General features: G+C 43.9%; 1 protein-coding gene across 1 annotated transcript in view; it reads left to right on the top strand.

Moving 5' to 3' along the window:
• skib (v-ski avian sarcoma viral oncogene homolog b) overlaps positions 1-20,821 on the top strand; it is a 37,220-nt gene extending 16,399 nt beyond the window's left edge. Inside the window, exons 2-7 of the mRNA XM_071334964.1 lie at positions 16,580-16,693; positions 16,959-17,062; positions 17,299-17,558; positions 17,889-18,172; positions 18,313-18,543; positions 18,679-20,821. Of these exons, the coding sequence (XP_071191065.1) occupies positions 16,580-16,693; positions 16,959-17,062; positions 17,299-17,558; positions 17,889-18,172; positions 18,313-18,543; positions 18,679-18,891 (1,206 nt within the window). The 3' untranslated portion in view covers positions 18,892-20,821. The remainder of the gene's footprint in view (positions 1-16,579; positions 16,694-16,958; positions 17,063-17,298; positions 17,559-17,888; positions 18,173-18,312; positions 18,544-18,678) is intronic.
• The last annotated feature ends 3,841 nt before the right edge of the window (positions 20,822-24,662 follow it).

Below are 24,662 nucleotides of genomic sequence, written 5' to 3'. Positions count from 1 at the left end.
GTCTGTCTGTCTGTCTGTCTGTCTGTCTCTGTCTGTCTGTCTGTCTGTCTGTCTGTCTGTCTGTCTCTGTCTGTCTGTCTGTCTGTCTGTCTGTCTGTCTGTCTGTCTGTCTGTCTCTGTCTGTCTGTCTGTCTCTGTCTGTCTGTCTGTCTGTCTCTGTCTGTCTGTCTGTCTGTCTGTCTGTCTGTCTGTCTGTCTGTCTGTCTGTGTCTGTCTGTCTGTCTGTGTCTGTCTGTCTGTCTGTCTGTCTGTCTGTCTGTCTGTCTGTCTGTCTGTCTCTGTCTGTCTGTCTGTCTGTCTGTCTGTCTGTCTGTCTGTCTGTCTGTCTGTCTGTCTGTCTGTCTGTCTGTCTGTCTCTGTCTGTCTGTCTGTCTGTCTGCCTGTCTGTCTGTCTGTCTGTCTGTCTGTCTGTCTGTCTGTCTGTCCTCATTCCCTCTGCAGCAGTGTAGCTCACTGCCTTTGTTCTCTCACTTGGCTTGAAACTGGAGAATATGGCGAGAAGTGCTGAGGCTGCAGTTATATAGCCTGGCTGCCCACAACTCAGACAGTACACGAGAAACACAGCACCACAGCACATACCCCCACCTCAGTCCCCCTTTATACATACACAGCAACGCCAAGATACAGTCAAATCACGCTAGACTAGAGCCACAACCACTTGTGTTATGTTTATGTGTTTTTACCGCTTTTACCTTTTTTTTCTTCTTGGAAGGTACTTGAGCGTTTGTGAACCAATGCGGTAAAAAAAAAACATTTAAGTGCAATCAGCATCCATTTTTGTTTTGAAATGAGCCCAATTGTACTCATTTAAAGTATGTGTGTCTTGACCAAATGCCACCCCAACAAACTATCTATCTGTATGTCTTTGGGCTAATAGTGTGAGAGAGATGTTCCATAGACCAGTTGAGAATCCAGCAGGCGTTTTAACAGCAGCCTTGTGGAGCGGCTGGAGAGACAGTAAACTTTCATCACGCTAATAGCTTGAAGTCACATCCAACTCTAATGGCTTAGGCAGCCATGGCAGGGGCAGGACCAGGGGTTGCCTGGAGGTCAGGTTGAATTGCAGTATATACATGCTAGTTTCCAACTGGTAGAACAAATAAAGGAGAGAGAAGGAGGGGCATCTGAGGTGAGGAGGGGGAAAGCAGTTGTTATTGGAAGAGCAGATAATCACTTCAGTTGATTTGCAGTAAAAGGAAGCCATTGATTGAACCTGCCATTTTATATAGAGTTATCCGCGCTCTTTTAACCCTCTCAGACTGCTCTTCATTCAACACAGCCTCTAACCTGGGATGGGAATGAAGTTGTGTCCTGCTTTTTAAAATGTGACTCGGTGATAAGAGTCACTGACTGAAAAACCACTAGAGGGTAGAACATATTCCAAAGCTTGTTTGTTAGGGGGAGGTAGTTGCAGAAACATTGGAACGGTTTAGTCGACTTCCTCTATATTTGTTTGTCATTTTTAATTCAACTTTTGACCAAAACTTTACTTTATCAAATGACCTGCTTATGAAACAGTGTTAAGAGAGCTGAAATGTGCTACATTTCATCCAGATTGCTCATTTAAATCCCTCTAGCCCCGGTGGATATTGTGGATGGGAATGTTTGTTTGTTAGAGAGGTGATCTCAGCACTGGAACAGAATGTAGGGAACCATGAGCCGGACTGTGGGATACCAACCTGAATATAGACCCCTGCGTTTGTTTTGTTTCTCAGTTTCTCAGGGAGAACGTTAGAGGCTGCCAAGGACTTGTATTCACACCCAAGGCACGCAAATAAAACCTCTCACATATAAAGCCGTACCTGGGTGTAGCCTCTACATCTGTTGGAAAACATATACCGTCAGTGTTCATGTGTGAGAGGCAGATTTTCACCTCTGCGCCTCTTTCTGGGAGACTAAATGGTGTTGATTGTTTCAGTGGCAGGATGTTTGTGTGTTTTGTTCCAAGCCCTTTTCATAAATGCCTGTTTTTATGTTGCCGAGGTCAACTGGTTTTACTAGACTGGAGAGGCAAGTCCAGAGGCAGAAAGCTTCCCTACCATCTGGCAGCCATAAAATGGGGAGCAGGAGGGTTTTATAGGACGGCAGGGTGAGACATGGAGGGGAAGAGAGACAGAGTGGATGGTGGACTCTAGTTGCCCCCAAAGCTTCAGAGCTTGCTCCATAGTCTGTATGACAGGTCAGAAGTTCATCGCCTTTTTTTTCTATTCCGTTCTTCAATTCCTTGTCGGAAGGTGAAGGGAGGTGGCAACTGATTCTGCAGTCAGCTGGAGTGTAAATGGAAATGAGAGGAGAGTCTTTTGTTGCTGCTGTCAATGTTTTCGCCAAATGTTGTTCTACCTGAGAGACTTTGTTTCATTAGTGCCTGTAGTGCTTAATGTTTTAGCGATGCGCGTTGCTTGTCATTGTGCTGTTGCTATTAGCTTGTTAAATCAGGCAGAGCACCAGCGCTGAGTATCACAGATGGTGCAGAATGATGTGGATGCGTAAACACTGGTGATTCAATGGCTTAGTGTTGTCTGGGCATGTGTCACCTTCGCAAGGCTCTCTGTATTCCATTGAGTAATGAACGGCTTTCTTTCAGCGGAGTATGGGCTCCCGGGTCCAGTCATCTTTCTCATAGAGACAATCTAATAGATGTCCAGCTGTTTTCTTGAAACATTAGCCTGAGATGAAATCACAGCGTGGTTGAACGTGAAAACGGGTCGGTGAGATTCTCCCATCGATATTTTTCTGAGACGAGGACCATCTTGAGATTCTCAGTTATGTGCTCCTGGATGTCTCTTTAAGAGACTGAAGTGGAACTCTTTGGCCCGTCCGTAGCTGGATGCTTTGCTTATTGGTTTCCCAGATTGGGGTTATCGTTTCAGAATGCTGGGGTTCTGTGCTGACTCCGGTACTGATACCTCCCATAGAGACTTCATCTTTTGTAACGCTGCAGCTCAGATATGTCAATCCCTTAGCCCCTCCAAGACATGTGGCGTATATCGAAGCACAACCTATTCAGTTCATGTCGGGATGCTGGTTCTTTCTGCTATTCTAGTATTAAAAAAAATGGGATGGTGATGAGGTTTCCTGTATTTCCAGATTTATGTTTCAAAATAAATTCACATATGTCCTCCAGTCAGTCCTCCTCACAGGAAAATTGAAAAAATTCAAGTCAACATTGATGTTATTTGAATTAGTTAGTAGGCAGGTTGACCTCTTTCCTTGTCTGTCATGGGTTGAGTTTTCAGACCCATGACTTCCCACACAGTTTATCCAGAGAAGAAAAGTGCTGACAGCAAAATAATGAAAGTGTGTTTGGCAGGCACACCCTTGTAGGTTTCTGTTTCACTCGACCACATGAAATGTTTGATCGTTTACATCTCTACATACAGCACTCCACAGAGTCACACTGCTTATACAACACATGTAGTGCCCTGGTTTACACAGTTAGCTAATAAAACTGATGCGGTTCATTTTTAACTCATTCAAACCGAAGTTCTACCATACCTATTTGAGGCAGGCATAGGGTATGTTTGATGAGTTGGGTGGGTCTTCTGTCCGTACTGCAGTGATGCATTTCCTGTGGTAACCAGATCTTCACCACACCACTTTGGATGCATAGTAGAGGTCTTCACGGGTCTATCCGAGACAAGACCCGGGACAAGAGCAGGGTTCAACTTTTCCCTTGGGTCCGGGTTGGGTCCTGCTTGATTGTCATCAGCTGATAGACCCGAGTGGACCCGAATGGACCCAACCACAGCTCTGCATAGCCTAGAGCATATTCATTTTACGCTAATAATGTATAGAAGGCCTAGCCAACATATAAATACCTATTTGTTAACCAGAAGCTGATAACTGATAAACATAATTTGTTGTCACTTGGGTACAATCGGGTCTGGTCTAGGTCTGGTTGTCATTGTGTCAATTCGGGTTCGGGTCTGATTGTTCTCAGGTCCGGGTCCCCCCTTTTTTAAATGATCGGGTCCATTCGGGTCCGGGTCTGATTGTCTTCGGGTCCAACATTTTCACCCGAGAAGACCTCTAATAGAGAGTGAAACTTTGTATGGTGGACTGTAACTGCATTTAATACGAGATACATTCTGCTCTTCCTGTATAGCCAGGCAGCAGTAATGTAATCTGTGTTGATTCACGAGAGGGCCGAGCTACCTCTTAGAGCCAACCCCAGGGTGGCAGCAGTTGCTCTTTGAGGTCCGTCTGATGAAGTTTATTGGATTGTCCCTAATGATTATCATAATAATGGCATCAAATACACTTTCATGGCCAAGACCGTTGATTGCACTCGACAAGCCCTTCTCCTTCTTTTTAAAGAAAAGCATCAAAGGGTCTCTCACAAGCTGCTGCAGTGAAATAATTCTGCCTGAGATCCACTTAGAGCCTCTTAACATATTTCAGTCTGTTTCTCCCTCACTTTCTGTGTCTTGTTGAGATCTCTTGAGTTCCAAGCAAAAGATTGAGAGAAAAGAAAAGAGGCTGGAAATAATGGGCTCTGCTCTGAGTTAGTGGGTGTATCCACTGCAGTGAATCAGGGGAGAAAAATGTGTCCTGTGTCTCTTTAAGAGCGCTGGCCTGTCTGCAGAATGCATCAGTCCTGTGGAGCAGACACAGGCCAGGAGGAGGGGGGTGGAAGGGAGGAGCGTGGGGTCCAGCGGAGGGAGGGAGAGGAGCAAGAGGGAACAGCCGCAGTCTGGGCCTCCAGCCTCTTGGCTAGACTGCTGAAAGTTATTATTGAGTTCCTGTGCTGGGCCTCCCCTCCCTGTGGCATACTCCTCTTTGCTCGCTACTAGAGAGACAGACAGACAGACAGACAGACAGACAGACAGACAGACAGACAGACAGACAGACAGACAGAAAGAAAGAAAGAAAGAAAGAAAGAAAGAAAGAAAGAAAGAAAGAAAGAAAGAAAGAAAGAAAGAAAGAAAGAAAGAAAGAAAGAAAGAAAGAGCTTATAATGGCAATGGCCTTGGCCAACATGCAAATAAAGCATTAATTTAGTTGTAAAGTCAAAAAAAGTGAGTGTCCCAAAACTCCACACAATAGATGAACTGCCTCACAGCTGCTCCTACAGCCTGGGCAGCAGCTGAAAATCCCAGCCCAGCATACTACAGTCTTGGGTTACAGTGTAGTAGACCTGTCCTGTTGTCATTGGGAACAGCCTTAACCAGTCAAGACAAGAAGAACACGGAGGCTGACTGCTCCTCAATCAGCATTCAGCTAAATCCTCTGCTGGCTGGCTTGCTAAATGATGAGTATGATTCATGGCTAGGTAGTAAGAGGAACACTGACAGCACAGAAACTCTCCGGTCTTTTACAGCGGTTTTCAAAAACGCCTCCTATTCAGGGCGCTTAACGAATAGGGCTTAAGACATTCAAAAAGGTAGATTTCAATTTGCAGTCAAAAATGTATCGATATTTTTTCAATCCAATAAATTGTAAACGGGGTGTTTTTAGAAATCACCGACAGAATAAACCAAGCAGCCTCTCTCCCTCTGCCTTGTACTTAACACCAGTGAGAGCTGTAGTAGCTGTGTGGTGATAGAGTTTGCAGGCGCTTGGCAGCCGTCTATGGTCACTGGTCAGAGCTCAGCCACGAGGTCAGAGTGGATTTGCTGCGAGAGAGTTTGGGGCCAGGACCCGGGGAGGCCGTGGAGGGATGACATACTTACACCGTGGCCTCTCCTCAGGCCTGTGTCTGCCTAGCTGGTTGCCTGTAATCCCCATGCTGGGTTGCAGACAGCATTAGGCCACAAAGCGCCTGTGTCCCTACGGCTCAGGGCTGAGCTGAGAGACAGGAGACATTTATATAACGCTGTGACTGTACTGGCCTGTCTGTTCTCCTGCTGGCCAGGCCCGACCGGGCAGCTCTAAGCTCCAGCTAGCCTGTCTGAGTGACCAGGTTCCCTAGGGTCAGCTGTAGTGACCAGCTGCTGCCTCCCGCCCCCGACCCTCCCCGACCTACTGTTCAGTGCTGTTGGCAGGAATACAGACTGAATGCAGACTGCACCACATCACATCATGCACCTGAGGCTCACAGGAACAATATGACGACATTTACCCCCCTCCCCCATCTCATATACAGTACGTACCAGTGTATCCATGTGCATGTGTTTACTCAACATGTGTTTCTATTCATGGTTTCTGCAATCATACAGTCCCCGTTTTAAAGCTGTCTTCATTCAGGGTCTGGGAGTGTTTGCTGCTCTGCTTGGGGAAAACCCTGGCGTTGAAAAGGTTCTGTTTGTTAACTCAGAGTTTAGCTGTGCTCCACTGTTTTGTGGTTGCTATGGAGAAAAACACTGGCCCCAGATTCAGAAGAGTGTAATAAAATGATCCAGGAAAAAGAAATGTCCAAGTATTTTCAGGGTCATGAAGCAGACGAAGCATTACTATGAATTGAGCGATGCTGTGGTCCGTCCGTTCCCCCCACTTCCCCTTAGCCTTCCATTTTAGAACACTCGTATTTATTTTATGGAGGCTCCGAGACCGGGCCCTCTCACCCACATTTCTTGTAAGCAGATCTTGCCTTCCTGTTAATGGGGGGAGGAGGGAGATAAGCCAAATGTTTAAGTATGGAATGTGCCATCTGAGGAACGGATGTTGTGGGTGGTTTTGTCCCCTATTTCCCTCCGAGACAATTCCTTGAGCAAGTGGAAACAAGTGAAATGCTATTTGATCTCTGTCGAATGTTACTATACACACAAAGAAGCACTGCGTTCGTCCTATTACGTTTAAGTCATCCTGCAAGTCGAGCATAAATGAGGAGGACATACACAGACTAGAAACCTTCATGTATTTTGGAAAATTGGTCAGCAATTACTTGGTAGCACACACACACACACGCACGCGCTCGCACGCACGTGCACGCATACACACACGCATACACACATGCACACACACACGCACACACACACACACACACACACACACACACACACACACACACACACACACACACACACACACACACACACACACACACACACACACACACACACACACACACACACACACACACACACACACACACACACACACACACACACACACACACATAAACCCAGTGATTTTGGAGTAGTATTCTTTTCCTGGCACTCAGCCTCACAGCCACATGCTGGGGCTCCTTAGTTCTCTAAGTGGAGACCTTCACATTTAGAATGTTTCCTGTCATTCTGCATGGGGCCATTAGCACCCCTTCCACGCTTTTGTTTGTTTTCTGGAAACAATGATTAAGAGGTTATACTCAAAGTACAAAATAATTAAGCAATTCCGATCCTGTTTTCCAAGTCCCCCCCTCACATCTCTGTCGCCAATCACACAAATACAGCCCCATCTTCTAAAGTCACAACATTAGAGACTAAGAACTCATTGGAGTGCATTAGGGCAGGGAATTGCCAGGCACCTCACAAAAGTGTATTATCACGATACTTCTGGGCTGATACGATATGTATTGTGATTATCACGATTCTATATGTATTGCGATGTAATACTGTTATTTTATTGCGATTCGATGTTCCTAACATAATGCTCCCTGTATGGCTGCTGCAGAGAGACAAGAGTCATGAGTAAATGAGTTTTGTCAGTCATGGAAATAAAAGTGCTGAAAACAAATTGGTTCCCTATTAAAAATAAGATGGAGAACAAGCTATGAGGAAAAATACTGGAGTTTTGGTGCAGGTACAGCCAACTAGCGCAAAAATAATATTGCGATATTGTCGATACGATACATATCGTCATAAACAATAAACCGATATGTAACTATCTATTTTTTCCACCATCACTAGAGTGCGTATCATGTATTTGGACCCGTTGGGGAGCCGACACTGGAACAGAACAGCCTGAATGGCTTCTATACATTTCAATAAGATTTATCACCTTGGTTCAGCCAATTACCTCAAGCCCAGTTCCCAGTGCAGACACTGTGTCAGTGAAATGACATCATATGGGACACTGAGCAGTGACGCTAACTTCACCCCACCCTCTTACATGTTTTTTATGACCTCCTCTACCCCATCCCCCCGTCCTGTCCCGTCCCCTCATACCTCTTAACCTCTCTCTGGCATTCATCCCCTTTTTCATCCTCCCAAATAAACCTGCCACCTGCCCAGCTCCCCATTGGCCTGCCAGGGACCATGTGGTCATGGGGCTCAGCTTACCAGCTCAGGCCAAACCTCAAGTCAGCTGTCCCAGTACTGTTCTCTCTACCTTCTCTAACGCATGTTTCACCACTGTTTACTATTTGTATTTTGTTGATTTCATTTGTTGGCCAATTCTAATCCAGGCATTTGATGAATTACAGCTACTTGCTAGATGACAGTAACAACGATGATTTACTATAAAATGGCATAGCACATTTTGGACATCTAATAGATTGCACCAGCAGCCAGTTGCCCAATTGCAGGAGCTATCTGTGCAGAGTGCTCTGGAGTCTACTCTCTAGACTAGACTGATCGATGGGCGACTGGGTGGGGAGACAGCCAGATTATGGCAGGATAAATAGAGACTGAGGGTAGGGCACAAGCAATCCTTCAGACTTTTTCAGACACAATGGATTCTGGGAAGCAGGTTGCTTCCCATGTTGACTCTTTGTCCGCACATAACATTCACAGCGGGGACTTGACACAAGAGTGATGAATTCGGCAAGACAAATTCAATATAAGAGGCGTACTCGACACTCGCAATGTAACGTCTGCGTCCCTTTCCCGTTGTCGTCAGAGTGAGTTTTAGTTCATTTTGAGTGAGTGCAGAACCCATCACCTCAGTCCAACAGCCAGATGATGTCAGACAGGGGTGCCACTATCACACTTAACTCTGTGCCTGTCCATTTGGCCTGTCAATCACTCAGACAACAGAGGGCCAATCCCCACTAAGTAGCAGTCTCCCTATCATCAATCATCCAGCCCTCCACTTGAAACACTGTACTGTAGTGTGTAACCAGTGTAGCCTCTCTGCTTGGTGGAGTTCTAACTCCCTAATGGAATTGCCTGGTACCTGGTATGTGATATAATGGTCTGTGTATTCGGAGCAGTAACTATTTGGGTTGCGGAGAGGTTAGTCAGTAGGGTGTCCACCCACTCTGCCTAGAGTGGGTGAAAACACGCTTCGGTGGTGAAATGCCTCTTCCTTATGTATTAAAATACAGTTTACCAAGGCAAATATGATTCTTTGTGTTCTGAATCGTTCGGTGGGGTCTTTCTCTAACATATCATTAAACATTATATCCAAGAAGTTTGATTTCGTAAGCTAATACATCCGGTAATAAGCGGCGAGTTCTGGTGAGAGAGTGGCGACCGCTTTCTCGCAGCGATTTTCGAGGATTTGACATGTTGTGGTGGTCGTCTGCAAAGTTGTTTCCGCGGGTCGCAAAAAGTCAAATGAACGCTTGTTTTTGTGAGAAATCGTCGAAAAAGAAAAGATTTCGCATTAATATAAAAGCGTATACTAAAATATGAAAATACTACATGTCATGTTTTATGTCCTCCGGATTCGAGAAGAAAGATGACGAGTTCAACGGTCAATTAGCCTTAAATCTTAATCTTCGCATAGTATCCAGCCTAGCTGACGCAATGCTATTTTCCCGATTTTTGACCAGATGTAATTATTCACCCTAGTTTTGGACATCCTACAAGGGTAAAAACACCAATAACTTTTGAACGGATTATGATAGAGACATGAGGTTTGGGACATTGGTTTTCTTAGAGGAGTATTTATTTTACCCATTGGTAAAAAAAGATGCGTTCTTGATTGGTTATCCAGTGATATTTTAATCGTGTTGATATTAGTACTAATCTGTGGGATTCAAATTTAGGCAGTCCAACACTGGATTTACTGTCTCATGATGGTGGCTGTGTGCTTATTGCTGCTACAGTCTTTCATGTTGAATGGCCAGATTGACTAATCTGTGGAAATGCAGGTTCTCAGGCAGGACATGTTAGGGGATGGGAGGGGTGATGGGTTCTTTATGTGCATCATTTAGCCTAGTTTCTCACTAGAACTGGGTGGAATTATTATTACCAATGGAAAAGATATTACTCTGACTGAATGTGCATTATTGTCATAGGTAGAAGAGCTCACTAATCTGGACTGCTAATCATATGCATAAAATACAATATGATATATTGGACTGATTTTATAATCGTCTGCAAAGTAGGTGTAAATGTGCCAGTAGCGCTTTAAGAAATCGTTGTTCGTGCATAGTATGGGTTGAATCCTAACACAATCCTAACATCAATGCATCGTTTTCAGTAGGTCTGCATTGACTGTGTGCATTTTTGCCCTATAGGAGCCTTAATGGCGTATTATAAATGAATGTTATAAAGGGTTGGTCATCTTTCTTCCTCTCATTAACCAACCAGCATCCCCTTTGGCTTCCTGGTTAGCACTGCAGCAGCTGTGAATAGAAGCATAAACGTGCGCGCGCGTGCGTGTGTGTGTGTGTGCTCTCAGTTGCACATATGCACGGTACTGTATGTTCTAGCACATCAAACCAATAGTGTACTGTTTAATTTTCCAATGCAACAGACACAGTCCATATGGACTGCTCCGAACAGGCATTCTGGGAATTTGACACTATGTCTGTCTAAATATACACCACTCACAGAACACGTTTCATGTCCAAAGATATCTGGGACTCAGAACCATACCAAACATGCTCATACTAATAACATGTCATCTGTGAGGATATCTTTGTCATGTCATTTTTAGCCATGTTTGGATAAGGCCTATAGCACTTGGAATTATGAACCAGCCCGCTTCCTTTAGTGAAATCCCTCTGTTTTATCTAGGAGGACAGCTGTTTTAGCCATAATGAGAAAGCGGGTACAGACATGTGATGTTGTTTTGGTTGCTATATTTGAGCTGAATTGGATTTGCTTCCTCCTAGTTACACTGTCTGTTGCCTGCCTGGGACATTAGAGGAGTCCACTGTTGTCCGGCTCATTCCTGATCTACATGGAAATGTGATATATGAATGTATTTGGATGTAAGAGTAATTGTTCTCTCTACTTCTCTCAGTGTTGTGTCAGTGTGACCTTTTTCCCCCATCTATTGTTTTTACATTTGTGTAGTTCAGTCCTTGAGCTGTTCTTGTCTATTAATGCTCTGTATTTTGTCATGTGTTGTGTGAACCCCAGGAAGAGTCGCAGCAGCTAATGGGGATCCTAATAAAATACTGAAGTCTGACTGGTTCCTCTGTTTATAGACCTAGACACTCGGCAGCGTTGATGGGTCAACTGCAGCTCACTTAGGGAGTGTGGAAAGGCTGGGGGATATGATAGAACATTTCATCCTCCAACTTGGCCATACGTGTCACACTTGCTGCTGTTGGATACAGTATGTCAGATATGTAATGGACAGACCAGGTCTCGGTCTGTCCAGTCTGCAGCTCAGACCTATCTGAGTCTCAAATCCCAAAGACAATTAGGACAAACAAATCAAGGTCGCTTTGCTGCCGGGCTGTTCTCTTCTCTCGACAGCCCCTATCCCTTTCTGTGTGTCTCTATGGCACGTTGACGGCGTGGCCATGTCGTATGTCGCAGTGTTACCATGCTGTTGCAGCTCAGGTTACCTTCTCCCAGGATCCCCTATTGTTGTCACGCTTCCATAGCCGTGTCACCCTGGCACACTTTAGCTCAGACAGTGTGAATCAGGAAGGAAAGTAGCCTAGACATTGGAGAATTGTAAAGGACACTCAGAGGTTTGGTAGCATAGTGCATTGTATTTAGGCGTTGTGCATGCACATGTAAGCCTGACACCAATCAGCTAATCCCAGCCCAGCTGTCATTTAGGAGGTGACCACCAGGCTTAATCTGAATCATGGGACTGTCCTTCCTACACACAGATACCGTGAGCACTGAATAGAGGCCTATAGACTTTCCCCCTGACATCCCAGCCCACCCCAGCCCTGCCTCAGACCTCTCTGCCAGAGAGGAAGGGGGGATGCGAGAGGTTCCACTCTCGCCAAAATCTGTCCAAAATAAACCCAATGCGTTTCTATGGGCTTATTTTGGACGTGAGCTTGTCGCCTGCCTTCCCGCCTTTGGGACAACGACTCCAGGGTGGACACATGAGCATGTGGATATTATAATAGAGATCTCGGCTTCTGCCCACTCTCATACGTCCCACTAAGGCTGTTTCCTGGGTGAGCGCTGCCAGTTGGTGTGCCCTTGAGCGAGGCAGAGCCCTTCTAAGCACACTCAGATCTAGGGATTACAGTGAGGGGTTTAGTAGGGGAAAGGAGTCTGAAATGTGAAACTGTTGTGTCTTGTTGCTGTGTATTTAATGCCATGCAATCATGCAGCATGCTGTGGTATTGTGTGACGGAAGCCCGGTGAAGTTCAGCTGGGGAAACTATTTTTGTCCGTTTCTGAGTGCACTCCTGTGTTTTGTTTTTAGATCATTCCATTTGAGATTTTAGTTTGTGCTTCAGCAAATGCTAAAGGATTAGACGTTTTAGCACTGCTTTCACAGCCAATAGCGTGACAGACATGAAACATTCAAACAACGAGCAGCTGGGACTGATTCAATTAAATTGATCGTACCCACGTTGTACTTTAAATTTAACCTAGATATACAGTGCATTCAGAAAGTATTCAGACCCCTTGGCTTTTTCTAAATTGTGTTACATTACAGCCTTATTCTAAAATGTATTAAATCATTTTTTCCCCTCATCAATCTACACACAATACCCCATAATGACAAAGCGAAAACAGGTTTTTATAATTTTTTTGCTAAATAATACCTTATTTACATAACTATTCAGAGCCTTTTGAGCTCAGGTGCATCCTGTTTCCATTGATCATCCTTGAGATGTTTCTACAACTTGATTGGAGTCCACCTGTGGTAAATTCTATTGATTGGACATGATTTAGAAAGGAACACACCAGTCTATATAACGTCCCACAGTTGACAGTACGTGTCAGAGCAAAAACCAAGCCATGAGGTTGAAGGAATTGTTCGTAGAGCTCCGAGACAGGATTGTGCGAGGCACAGATCAGGGGAAGGGTACCAAAACATTTCTGCAGCACCCAATGGTCACTCTGACAAAGCTCCAGAGTTCGTCTGTGGAGATGGGAGAACCTTCCAGAAGGACAACCATCTCTGCAGCACTCCACCAATCAGGCCTTTATGGTAGAGTGGCCAGACGGAAGCAAATCCTCAGTAAAAGGCACATGACAGCCAGCTTGGAGTTTGTCAAAAGGCACCGAAAGGACTCTCTGACCATGAGAAACAAGATTCTCTGGTCTGATGAAACCAAGATTGAACTTTTTAGCCTGAGTGCCAAGCATCACGTCTGGAGGACACCTGGCACCATCCCTACGGTGAAGCATGGTGATCGCAGCATCATGTTTTTCAGCGGAAGGGACTGCAAGACTAGTCAGGATCGAGGAAAAGATGAACGGAGCAAAGTACAGAGAGATCCTTGATGAAAACCTGCTCCAGAGCGCTCAGGACCTCAGACTGGGGCGAAGGTTCTCCTTCCAACAGGACAATGACCCTAAGCACACAGCCAAGACAACGCAGGAGTGGCTTCATGACAAGTTATTGAATGTCCTTGAGTGGCCCAGCCAGAGCCTGGACCTGAATCCGATCGAACATCTCTGGAGAGACCTGAAAATAGCTGTGCAGCGACGCTGCCCATCCAACCTGACAGAGCTTGAGAGGATCTGCAGAGAAAAATGGGAGAAACTACCCAAATACAGGTGTGCCAAGCTTGTAGCGTCATACCCAAGAAGACTCGAGGCTGTAATCGTTTTTAAGATTCTTCAACAAAGTACTAAGTAAAGGGTCTGAAAACTTCTGTAAATGTGATATTTCAGTTATTTAACAATTTCATCCATTTTAGAAGAAGGCTGTAACGTAACAAAATTTGGAAAAAGTCAAGGGGTCTGAATGTTTTCCGAATGCACTGTATATTTAGCATTTTGCAGTTCTCACCCAGCAGTTTGCATTTGACTATAATACTAATTTGTTGATTGGGCCTGTAGATGGATCAATAAACTCAGTCAGTCATTGCTTATCAGATCCATGTCAAATGAAGTAAAACAACATTCCCATCTTCTATCACGCTCCAATTGGCATCTATTGGCGAAAGACCATTCTAACTGTTAGATAGTCCACTTGGAATAGATGGTGTTTATGTGTCTGTTGACAGTTATAGTGGTGTTAGGACGATTTGCCATGTGGATATTTGCTTATCACTGTATTACCACACTATTATAGGACCGTCGTTTCCAGACAAAGCATGTCTGCACTGTTAGCTCCTGTTTAGCCTACAGGTTTACTTTGAAATGGTCCCCCCTTTATGGCTCCTCAAAGAAATGTCCTACAATAGCGAGTTGAAAAGGACATTGCTTGAATGGACTCTTTAAGAGGAGGCTGTACTTGGCCTTCAAGTATACATTCCTCCAGCTCAGTGCTTCCTCTGTGGTCCCGCTCCCCCCCCACAGCCCGCCCCCTCCCTCGCACTCACCACTCCGTTCCCACAGGGGCCCTGGCCAAAGCAAACTCCTGCGAGGAAGTCTCCCCCTCCCTTTTTCTCTACCTCCCTCTTTCCCTCCTCTCTCTCTCCCTTCACTCACTCACTCCATCCTTAGAGGGGCCATGTCGGGTAGTTTGGGCTAGGATTGCAGTGAGGATTGCAGTCATGGGATGTGGTGTGCATCCAGGAGGAGGCTGTTATGTCTCTGATGCTGTGTCTGTGTGGCCTTGTTATGGCTGTGATGTGGTGCTGAGTAAAACCCGTGTGGCTCCTCTCCTGTGAGATCAGTGTCAGATTTAGCCAGCAGGTCCCTTGTGGTGTCTGGGAGGGTCTGTTTTCTAACTCTGTTATGTCTAGGGCTCCACGTTTTCCTGGAGCTGCAAACCTCAGGGTAGGAATAGTACCAGACAGACTTTGTTGGGAAAACAACAGCAATGGCAGTAATTACAGACTCCGGGTTTCGACCACTCTCCGCTTTTTAGAAAAACTCTGGCCTTGAGTGAGGCAGGTGAGTGTTCGAGTCATCGTAGAGTCAGCTGGAGGTCGGGGTTAAATGTCCCGAGCACTAACCTCACAGTCTGCTGCCTAACTGCGTGTGTGTCTGTTTGTGTGTGTGTGTGGTTAGACACTTAGAGAGGAGACAGATGTTTGAGTCAGGGAGGGAGACATGAGAGGAGTGTCCAGACAACCACAGTCATGCCCTCTGCACTAGGGCCTCGTATGATTGTAGCTTTGTGGGCCAGAGGCGCAGCAGAAATGACAAGGTTGCGTGGCATGTTTTAGTCTGAGCGCCATCGTACGGTAGACCGAGGCTGGCAGTGCAGTGTGAGACCTGACTGACTGACACCTCCCCCTTGTGATACATTGCCAGAACCACACACTGCTTCTAAGCTAATCAGAACCGTAAGACAGGATTCATTTACACCAAGGGTGTCAGTCAGTACCAAAGGCAATTTATCTTTCTCTCCTTAACATTATCACAATGTCAAGTGATACACCTTTCAGAAGGATTTAGTGGAGTATATTTTCCATTCACACCTGTCTAGTATATACTTTTGTGTTACTTTTATGGGGTGGCAGGTAGCCTAGCGGTTACGACTGTTGGGCCAGTAACTGAAAGGGCGCCGGTTCGAATATCTGCCGATATGCCCTTGAGCAAGGCACTTAACCCTAAACGCTCCTCTAAGTCGCTCTGAATAAGAGTATCTGCGAAATGACTCAAATGTAAATGATACATCCACAGTATATTCAGTCATGATTTCAATTGAATCATCCATTGAAAAGAGGACTCTTTGAGGGAGAATGTCATAGTAGTGAGATAAGTAAGATAACTCACAGGTTCGGGCAGGCCTCTCCCACTGCCTAGGTAAACTTATGCGCATCCTGACAAGTGCAGACCTGAGGGCAGTGGCTAGATTGCTCTGTCTCACCACTGAAGCCAGAAGAGCTGCACACACCGTCACTTCCTGGATCACTGTTACATGGCCAAACCTGCTGCTATGTGAAGCTCAGTGAGGAAAAGGAGAGCGAGATGTTAGGTTAGCTAGTCGTGTCTTCATCTGAAAACGTATTCACTCGCTCTGGATAAGAGCGTCTGCTAAATGACTCAAGCGGAGCAAGTTGTGCGAAACGTTGCGTGACTCTACGGTCCGTGCCGAGGTACAGCGACACAGGCAGAACGTTTCACTCCAGTTGTCCGTCAGATTACAGAAACACTATTCTCAGCCCTCTCTCCCACACAGAACAGAGAGTAGCTCCACTGCACCTGCTGGCGTCTCCCGTACTCAAGCCCCCAGCTCACAGCCAGACCTCACCCTGATAGAAACGTCTACCGTTCCCCTCACACACTGGATTAGGGCCGCCAGCTGATTTTTTATGGATGAGACTATTTGGACACATGGATGTTTCTCTGAAATACACCTCAAGGTGAATGATGCCAATTACAGTATCGAACACCTCTGAAGGGGACGTTGTGTAAAGATATTTAAACTATCTATCTACGACTTGTGCAGTACAAGTGTGTTACAGACTACTCCGGTAGATGAAGACGGTGATCATTAATAGTCTCTTCCGTATCTCTTTCTCTTCTCTCTTTAGCCGCACAGCCCAGTTCCAGCCAAGAAGTTCAAACTGGAGAAAATAAACTCTCCATCTGCTGACAAAGAGAAGCAACCCGATTGGCTACAATCTCTATCAAAGTCAGGGAACAAGGTTTGTAGCTCATGTTCTCTCTTGATTGGGATACATGTGATTTGCTGTAAGGTTAAGGGTCAGGGCCATCCTATACAGAGAGTCCTCGTTGCCTTGCCTTATACATATGAGCCCTGTAATTCAGTCAGTTAATTACATTGTCAATAGTCTCTTTACAAACCAGTCTACATTGTGCGATATGATTTCACTGTACCTTTCCAAGGATGTTTTTTGAATTCCCTGTTTCATAACTGTATTATCATGTAAGAATCCTATCTGTTTCCAGGATCTGAAACCGGTCCAGCTGAAACAGAGGCCGTCAGCCTTCCGCCCCTGGTCCCCCAGAAGTACATCTGCTGAGAGGCAGAAGTCTACCAGTCACAACGAGAGGTGAGTCAGAGACAGTCATGCTGTCATGGTTTCTCTCATCCTTTTCACCACACCACGGTAATGGATTGTCAGCCTTTAACACATTGAGGTAACATTCCTAAGGAATTATCATATAACAATGATAACCACATTCCTAAGGAATTATCATATAACAATGATAACCACATTTTTAACCCCATTGCTAGGATGTCTTACTGTATATTGTTGAACTAACTTGGATTTTCTTATCATAACAGATCAAACCACAAAAATGTGGACACGTCTGTGGTGCCCAATGTGGCCCCAGCTCCGTTGGCCTACCAAGGTGGGGAGCAGGCCCCAGTGGGCCACAGCCAGGCTCCAGGCAGGGGAGACCAGCACATCAGCTCCGGACCAGCATCACAGTGTGGAGACTCACAGCCTGTGCCCAGACTTGTTCACATCAACACCAACACAGCCAACGGTGTGGAGGAAATGGAGACTGACGGGGAGATTGAGGTGGATGACTATGATGACTGTGAGTATGACACACTATTGTTCAGACATTCTGTAAGAGAAATAGGGCACTAGGACACACTCTAATACTCAAGGACAGGCAACCTAACCCGAGCTAATACGGTAGTAAGACTTTCTGTGGAAATGAGTCTTTACCATACTGGAGGTAGGCTATGGTTAGTTTGCCTGATCCTTGTGAGAGGGTGCCATCTAGTGGCTGGTCTGTGCAGCACAGAGCACACAGGGCAGTCTCAAGTCAGAAGATTTTACTCAGCAGCAGATGTCACTGCTGTTCCAATACTTTTTTAGGCTTCACCCTATAAACATACTGTTTTATTTTTCTGTCTTTCAGACCCACCATCGGTCCCCTCCTTGGCATCCCCTCCATCTGCCTGCTCCAGTATGACCTGGACCCTGACCCCCCAGACCACCATGAGGCCCCTGGAGGGCCCAGTCCGGCTGGTGTTACCAGGGGCACCTTCATGTCCAGAGCTGGACACACTGAGACAGACCCTGTATGGAGGTCTTGACTCCAAGGAGGCCAGGGAGAAGTTCCTGCAGGAGATTGTTAAGATGAGAGTGAAGCAGGAGGAGAAACTGGGGGCAGCGCTGCAGGCCAAACGCAGCCTTCAGCAGGTAAACCTCCCACTCACGATCCAAAATGGCCGCCTTTTGGCACAACATTTTTTACCGTTTCTTCATGTGTACAATGTGTTTTTTTGTGACACAATCTTCAGGACACAACAGACTATAAACTTTTTTTTTTTCACCCACAGGAGTTGGATTTTGTGAGGGTGTCCAAGAAAGGGCGTCTTCGAGAGGCCATCGAGGCCAAGCGCAACCTGAGGAAAGAGATAGAACGCCTGAGCATGGAGTGGGACAGGAAGATGAGGGAGGCGGACGAGTCCCGTGGCCATCTGAAAAAAGAGCTGGAGAGAGAGAGACAGACACGAGTCTGCGACAAAGGCTGTGAGGCTGAACGCCTGCGAGCCAAGTACTCCACACAGGTAGGACCAAGATCCTTCTGATATAGCCTGCACACATAGGTTATCATACAGAAAGAATCACACACACACATACCTAATCAAGAATAGTTGAATCACAGCATGTGCTTCCTGACTGATGTGTACCTTCCTTTCCAGATTGAGGAGCTGCAGGTTCAGCTGCAGCAGGCGGAGGCGGACCGAGAGCAGCTGAGAGAGGAGCTACAGCAGGAGAGGGAGGCGCGGCAGAGCCTGGAGAGGGTGGTGAAGGACCTGCAGGCTCAGCTGGGAGGCCCACAGGACACCCCCATGACCCCCCAACACACTAACGCAGAGACACAGAGACAGACACACCATCCCAATGGATCCTAAAGATGCGTGCGCTAGACAGTGTGTGGTTGGAACTAGAGACTTAATGCAAGAGGGCGGATACAGAATGCACTGCGCCTCTTGTTAAGGAAACGAAATTCACCAAATTGAAAGATGTTTGTGGGAGACAAAGACGAGGTTTTCATAGAATTTAAAATACATCTTCCGGTTACTGATATGATAGAAATGGACGTTATTATAATAATATATGACCTTTATAAAATGGAACTGGATAGAAGCATGAATACGCATTGTTGTACAGCCTACAGAAGCTAAGAAAGAAAGTCTATGGAAGACACCTCACAAGTGACTTTAGAGCCCTCAGTCAGATCCCTGACGCTGTTCAAGGATTGTGTTTTGGTATAAGCTATTTAAAATGTACGAATATAGCTACATAGTGTTACTTGAATATATAGGGGAAAGAGAAGTGCTTGTTTTCATGAAATGACAGTAGCAGGTGTAACTCTTGCTAGTGCCACGGAATCTCGGTACACTTTAAGGTATTACAAAGCCACTGGAAACAACGGACACCAGTATACCACTATTGACTTTTTTTTTCAATCAGTCAGTTTGCTTAATTCAAATGTTTTCTCTTTTCTTTTGAGGATGTACAGAACATGTTGCGTCAGCAGCACTGCTGTCCTTCAGGCAACGCTCACATACGTACATATTTACACATTCACATACCAACATATACATGTATGCGCCAGCTTCTCTACCGTGTGTATTTGTGTTCTTGTATTTAAAGCCTGAAGTATTGGGGATTGTGTGGCCTGGAATCAGTTCCACCCACCTTTTGTTCTCATCTTAAATCTTTTATGAAAGTGCTACTTTTTACAATTCGTATTCCTTACACTTAATTAGTCTTTTTGAAAATAGTTTTTTGAGATACAGTATATTGTGTATGAAACCAAACTATGTGACAAATGTTTAAATGTGCTTGCCCATGCTAGAATGGAGTTCTGCCCGGTAAATCTAATGTTACCCACATAAAACACCTTTGATATAGCTTTCTCTTTGGTGAATTGAGGTATTTCCGATTTTGTATCGAGTACAGTAAAATAATTTATATTCCGAAATAATTTGCTGCTTGTCAACTATAAGCATACATTTTTAGTCACTGGTTTTCGGGCTCTTTGAAAAAGCAACATGTGCAGTTTCAATGAACAACATTTCTACATATATATACAAAATATGGATATATATTTTTGTACTTTACGAAAAGGAATTGCACTTTTAAAAAATAAAATGTGCATTGTGCATTTAACTCCCTCATGTTTTTCAACTCACAAATGAACATGAACATAGAACACTTTCATTCAATGAACTCTTATGTAAATACAATGTTCAAGGATGATATTGTAAATAAGATATTTGTCAATACGTTTGCTTGCTTCACACTTAACTTGCATATGAATATTATTTTGGCTCTTACTTGAAACCAATAGAAACTCTATATTTGAAATGTTAATATTATAGTTTCATTATTGTTTCCCTTCGATATCATCTGAAATCAATGGGCATTTAATAGAATGGATTATGGTTATCTTATTTGATGTATTGTAAGGTGTCTCCCAAAACCCAGACCAAAAATTTTACCTGAAGACAATTTCTCACCATCAACCGCTTTATCCGACTTATCAGACAATGCTAAAGCTCCTATTAGGATAAATATTACCTCTTCTTTGGGTTTCATTCCTAGGTGCCCTCTTATGTATTGTAGAAGAAAATACTTTTATGTCTTATGTATCAGTTCCGTTTTTTCTCTCCCACTGAATACCTGTTGGGTACAATGTACTAGCAATATACATTGTGTTTATGCTCTTTATTGTAGTTTTGGTTTGGAAGTGGGGTTTGTTTTTGCCGCTTGTTTCAATGTTTCTTTTTTCTTTGGAAAAACTGTATAATAGCCATTAAAATCAAATCAACCATATTCATGAGTGTGTTTTATATTTTATTACAGTCAATGAGTTACACAAAGTGTAACACTGTTATCCCGTTTCAAGTTGTATTAGTTGTATGTACTGTGCCTTCAGCAAGTATTCATATCCTTTGACTTATTCCACACGGTTGTTTTTCAGCCTGAATTAAAACTATATACAGTACCAGTCAAAAGTTTGGACACACCTGCTCATTCAAGTTTTTTTTTTTTTTTTTTACTATTTTCTACATTCTAGAATAGTAGTGAAGACATCAAAACTACGAAAAACAGTTGAAGTCGGAAGTTTACATAGTGAAGACATATGCAATGATGTAGTAACCAAAAAAGTGTTAAACAAATCAAAATATATTTTATATTTGAGATTCTTCAAAATAGCCACCCTTTGCCTTGATGACAGCTTTGCACACTGTTGGCATTATCTCAACCAGCTTCATGATGTAGTCACCTGGAATGCATTTCAATTAACAGGTGTGCCTTGTCATAAGTTAATTTGTGGAATTTCTTTCCTTCTTAATGCGTTTGAGCCAATCAGTTGTGTTGTGACAAGGTAGCGGTGGTATCAGAAGATAGCCCTATTTGGTAAAAAGCCAAGTCCACATTATGGCAAGAACAGCTCAAATAAGCAAACTGGCTCTCATGAGGACCGGCACAGGAAAGGAAGACCCAGAGTTACCTCTGCTGCAGAGGATAAGTTAATTGGAGTTAACTGCACCTAAGAAATTGCTGCCCAAATAAATGCTTCACAGAGTTCAAGTAACAGACACATCTCAACATCAACTGTTTAGAGGAGACTGCGTGAATCAGGCCTTCATGGTCGAATTGCTGCAAAGAAACCACTACTAAAGGACACCAATAATAAGAAGAGACTTGCTTGGGCCAAGAAACAGGACCAATGGACATTAGACTGGTGGAAATCTGTCCTTTGGTCTGATGAGTACAAATTTGAGATTTTTGGTTCCAACCGCTGTGTCTTTGTGAGACTCAGAGTAGGTGAACGGATGATCTCTGCATGTGAAGCATGGAGGAGAAGGTGTAGTGGTGTGGGGGTGCCTTGCTGGTGACACTGTCAGTGATTTATTTAGAATTCAAGACACAATTAACCAGCATGGCTACCACAGCATTCAGCGATATGCCATCCCACCTGGTTTGCGCTTAGTGGGACTATCAGTTCTTTTTCAACAGGATAATGACCAAACACACCTCCAGGCTGTGTAAGGGCTATTTAACCAAGAAGAAGAGTGATGGAGTGCTGCATCAGGTGACCTGGCCTCCACAATCACCCGACCTCAACCCAATTGAGATGGTTTGGGATGAGTTGGACCGCAGAGTGAAGGAAATGCAGCCAAAAAGTGCTCAGCATATGTGGGAACTCCTTCAATACTGTTGGAAAACCATTCCAGGTGAAGCTGGTTGAGAGAATGCCAAGAGTGTGCAAACCTGTCATCAAGGCAAAGGATCTCAAATATAAAATATATTTGTATTTGTTTAACCTTTTTTTGATTACTACATAATTGCATATGTGTTATTTCATAGTTTCGATGTCTTCACTATTATTCTAGAATGTAGAAAATAATCAAAATAAAGAAAAATCCTTGAATGAGTAGGTGTGTCCAAACTTTTGACTGTGACTGTGAAAACATGTTGTTTGACAATTTTGTAAAGGTATTGAAAACTAAATACAGAAATATCTAATTTACATAAGTATTCACACCCCTGGGGCAATACATATTAAAATCACCTTTGGCAGCGATTACAGCTGTGAGTCTTTCTGGGTAAGTCTCTAAGAACTTTGCACACCTGGATTGTACAATACTTGCCCATGATTCATTTCAAAATTCTTCAAGCTCTGTCCAATTAGTTGTTGATCATTGCTAGACAAAGATTTTAAAGTCTTGTCAAAGATTTTCAAGCAGATTTAAGTCAAAACTGTAACTTGGCCACTCAGTAACATTCACTGTCTTCTTGGTAAGCAACTCCAGTGTAGATTTGGCCTTGTGTTTAAAGTTATTGTCCTCCTGCTGAAAGGTGAATTCATCTCCCATCCCAGTGTTTGGTGGAAAACAGACTGAACTAGGTTTTCCTCTAGGATATTGCCTGTCAGCTCCATTCCGTTTATTTTGTATCCTGAAAAACTCCCCAGTCCTTAACAATTACAAGCATACCCATAACTTGATGCAGCCACAACTATGCTTGAAAGTGTGGACAGTGATACTCAGTAATGTGCTGTGTTGGATTTGCCCCAAACATAATACTTTGTATTCAGAACCAAAAGTGAATTGCTTTTGTGGCTTGTTGCAAACAGGATGCATGTTTTGGAATATGTTCATTCTGGAGAGGTTACCTTCTTTTCACTCTGTCAATTAGCTTAGTATTGTGGAGAAACTACAATGTTGTTGATCCATCCTCAGTTTTCTCCAATCACAGCCATTAAACTCTGTAACTGTTTTAAAGTCACAATTGGCCTCATGGTGAAATTACTGAGCAGTTTTACTTCCTCTCTGGCATCTGAGTTAGGAAGGACGCCTGTATTTTTGTAGTGACTGGGTGTATTGATACACCATCCAAAAGGTACTTAAAGACTTCACCATGCTCAAAGGAATGCCTTTTAAATGTTTTCCTATCTACCAATAGGTGCCCTTCTTTGCGAGGCATTGGAAAACCTCCCTGGTATTTTGTGGTTGAATCTATGTTTGAAATTCACTGCTCAACTGAGGGACCTTACAGATCATTGTATGGGTGGGGTTCAGAGATGAGGTAGTCATTCAAAAATCATGTTAAACACTATTATTAGACACAGAGTGAGTCCAAGTTATTATGTGACTTGTTAAGCAAATTTCTACTCCTGAACTTATTTAGGCTTGCCATAACAAAGGGGTTGAATACATATTGACTCAAGACATTTCAGCTTTACATTTTGTCTTAATTTGTAAACATTTCTAAAAACATAATTCCACATTGACACTATGGGGTATTGTGTGTAGGCCAGTAAAAACAAATCTAAATGTAATCAATTTTAAATTCAGGCTGTAACACAACAAAATGTGGAAAAAGTCAAGGGTTGTGAATATTTTCTGAAGGCACTGTATGGGATACACATGGTATACATCGTCCAACGAAATGCTTCCTTGCAGGTTCCTTATCGACAATGAAACAACAATAAGAAATAAGAAAATATAAAAATACAAACATAAAGTAAATGGCATTAACATTTTAGCATAAGTATTGTAGCGACCCGCACTAGTCAGGTCATTACAGTATAATACAGGATGGCACAATTTATAGTCCAATATTATGTATTCATATCTAAGAAACAGGGATAATTCAAAGCACAATTTGTAACATCTTTGATGCTCAGACAAAAACACACATACAAAAACAAACATAAGCCAATCAGTGTGCAGAACATAAGACCTCCTCCTGCAGAGTCAATACTTTAATTCAATTAAATACTTTGGTATCTCTGATAGGCCAGTGTGTTTTTCATAGAACAGACACCAAAAATACACAGCAGAGCTAATTTACAATTTTCATGTTAGTGTTATTACATGCTGATTGCAAAGAGGGCAATTGTCTCGCGAGGGAAGTGCCCGCAGGCTGCTGAGAAGGGGAGACTTAATTTGTTTGACTGCAGCCTACACTCAGAGTCACGCCACAAAAACTAACATCCCATTCCTATCTGAGAGTGTTTGGATACTCTGCATTCAGCTACTTGATTGGACTTCCCTTTTGTGCTACTGAGTGAACATCCCTTCCCATCCCCACCTCTTTCCCTTTCTTTAAGAGCTTACATTTTGCGTGAAAATCCTTCGGCGAAGGCTGTGGCCTCCTTTAG

The sequence above is a fragment of the Salvelinus alpinus genome, chromosome 12 (genome assembly GCF_045679555.1).
Source record: "Salvelinus alpinus chromosome 12, SLU_Salpinus.1, whole genome shotgun sequence".
NCBI classification, from domain to species: Eukaryota; Metazoa; Chordata; class Actinopteri; order Salmoniformes; family Salmonidae; genus Salvelinus; species Salvelinus alpinus.
Note: the sequence above shows the minus strand (reverse complement) of the source record. Positions and strands in the feature narration are given on the sequence as shown.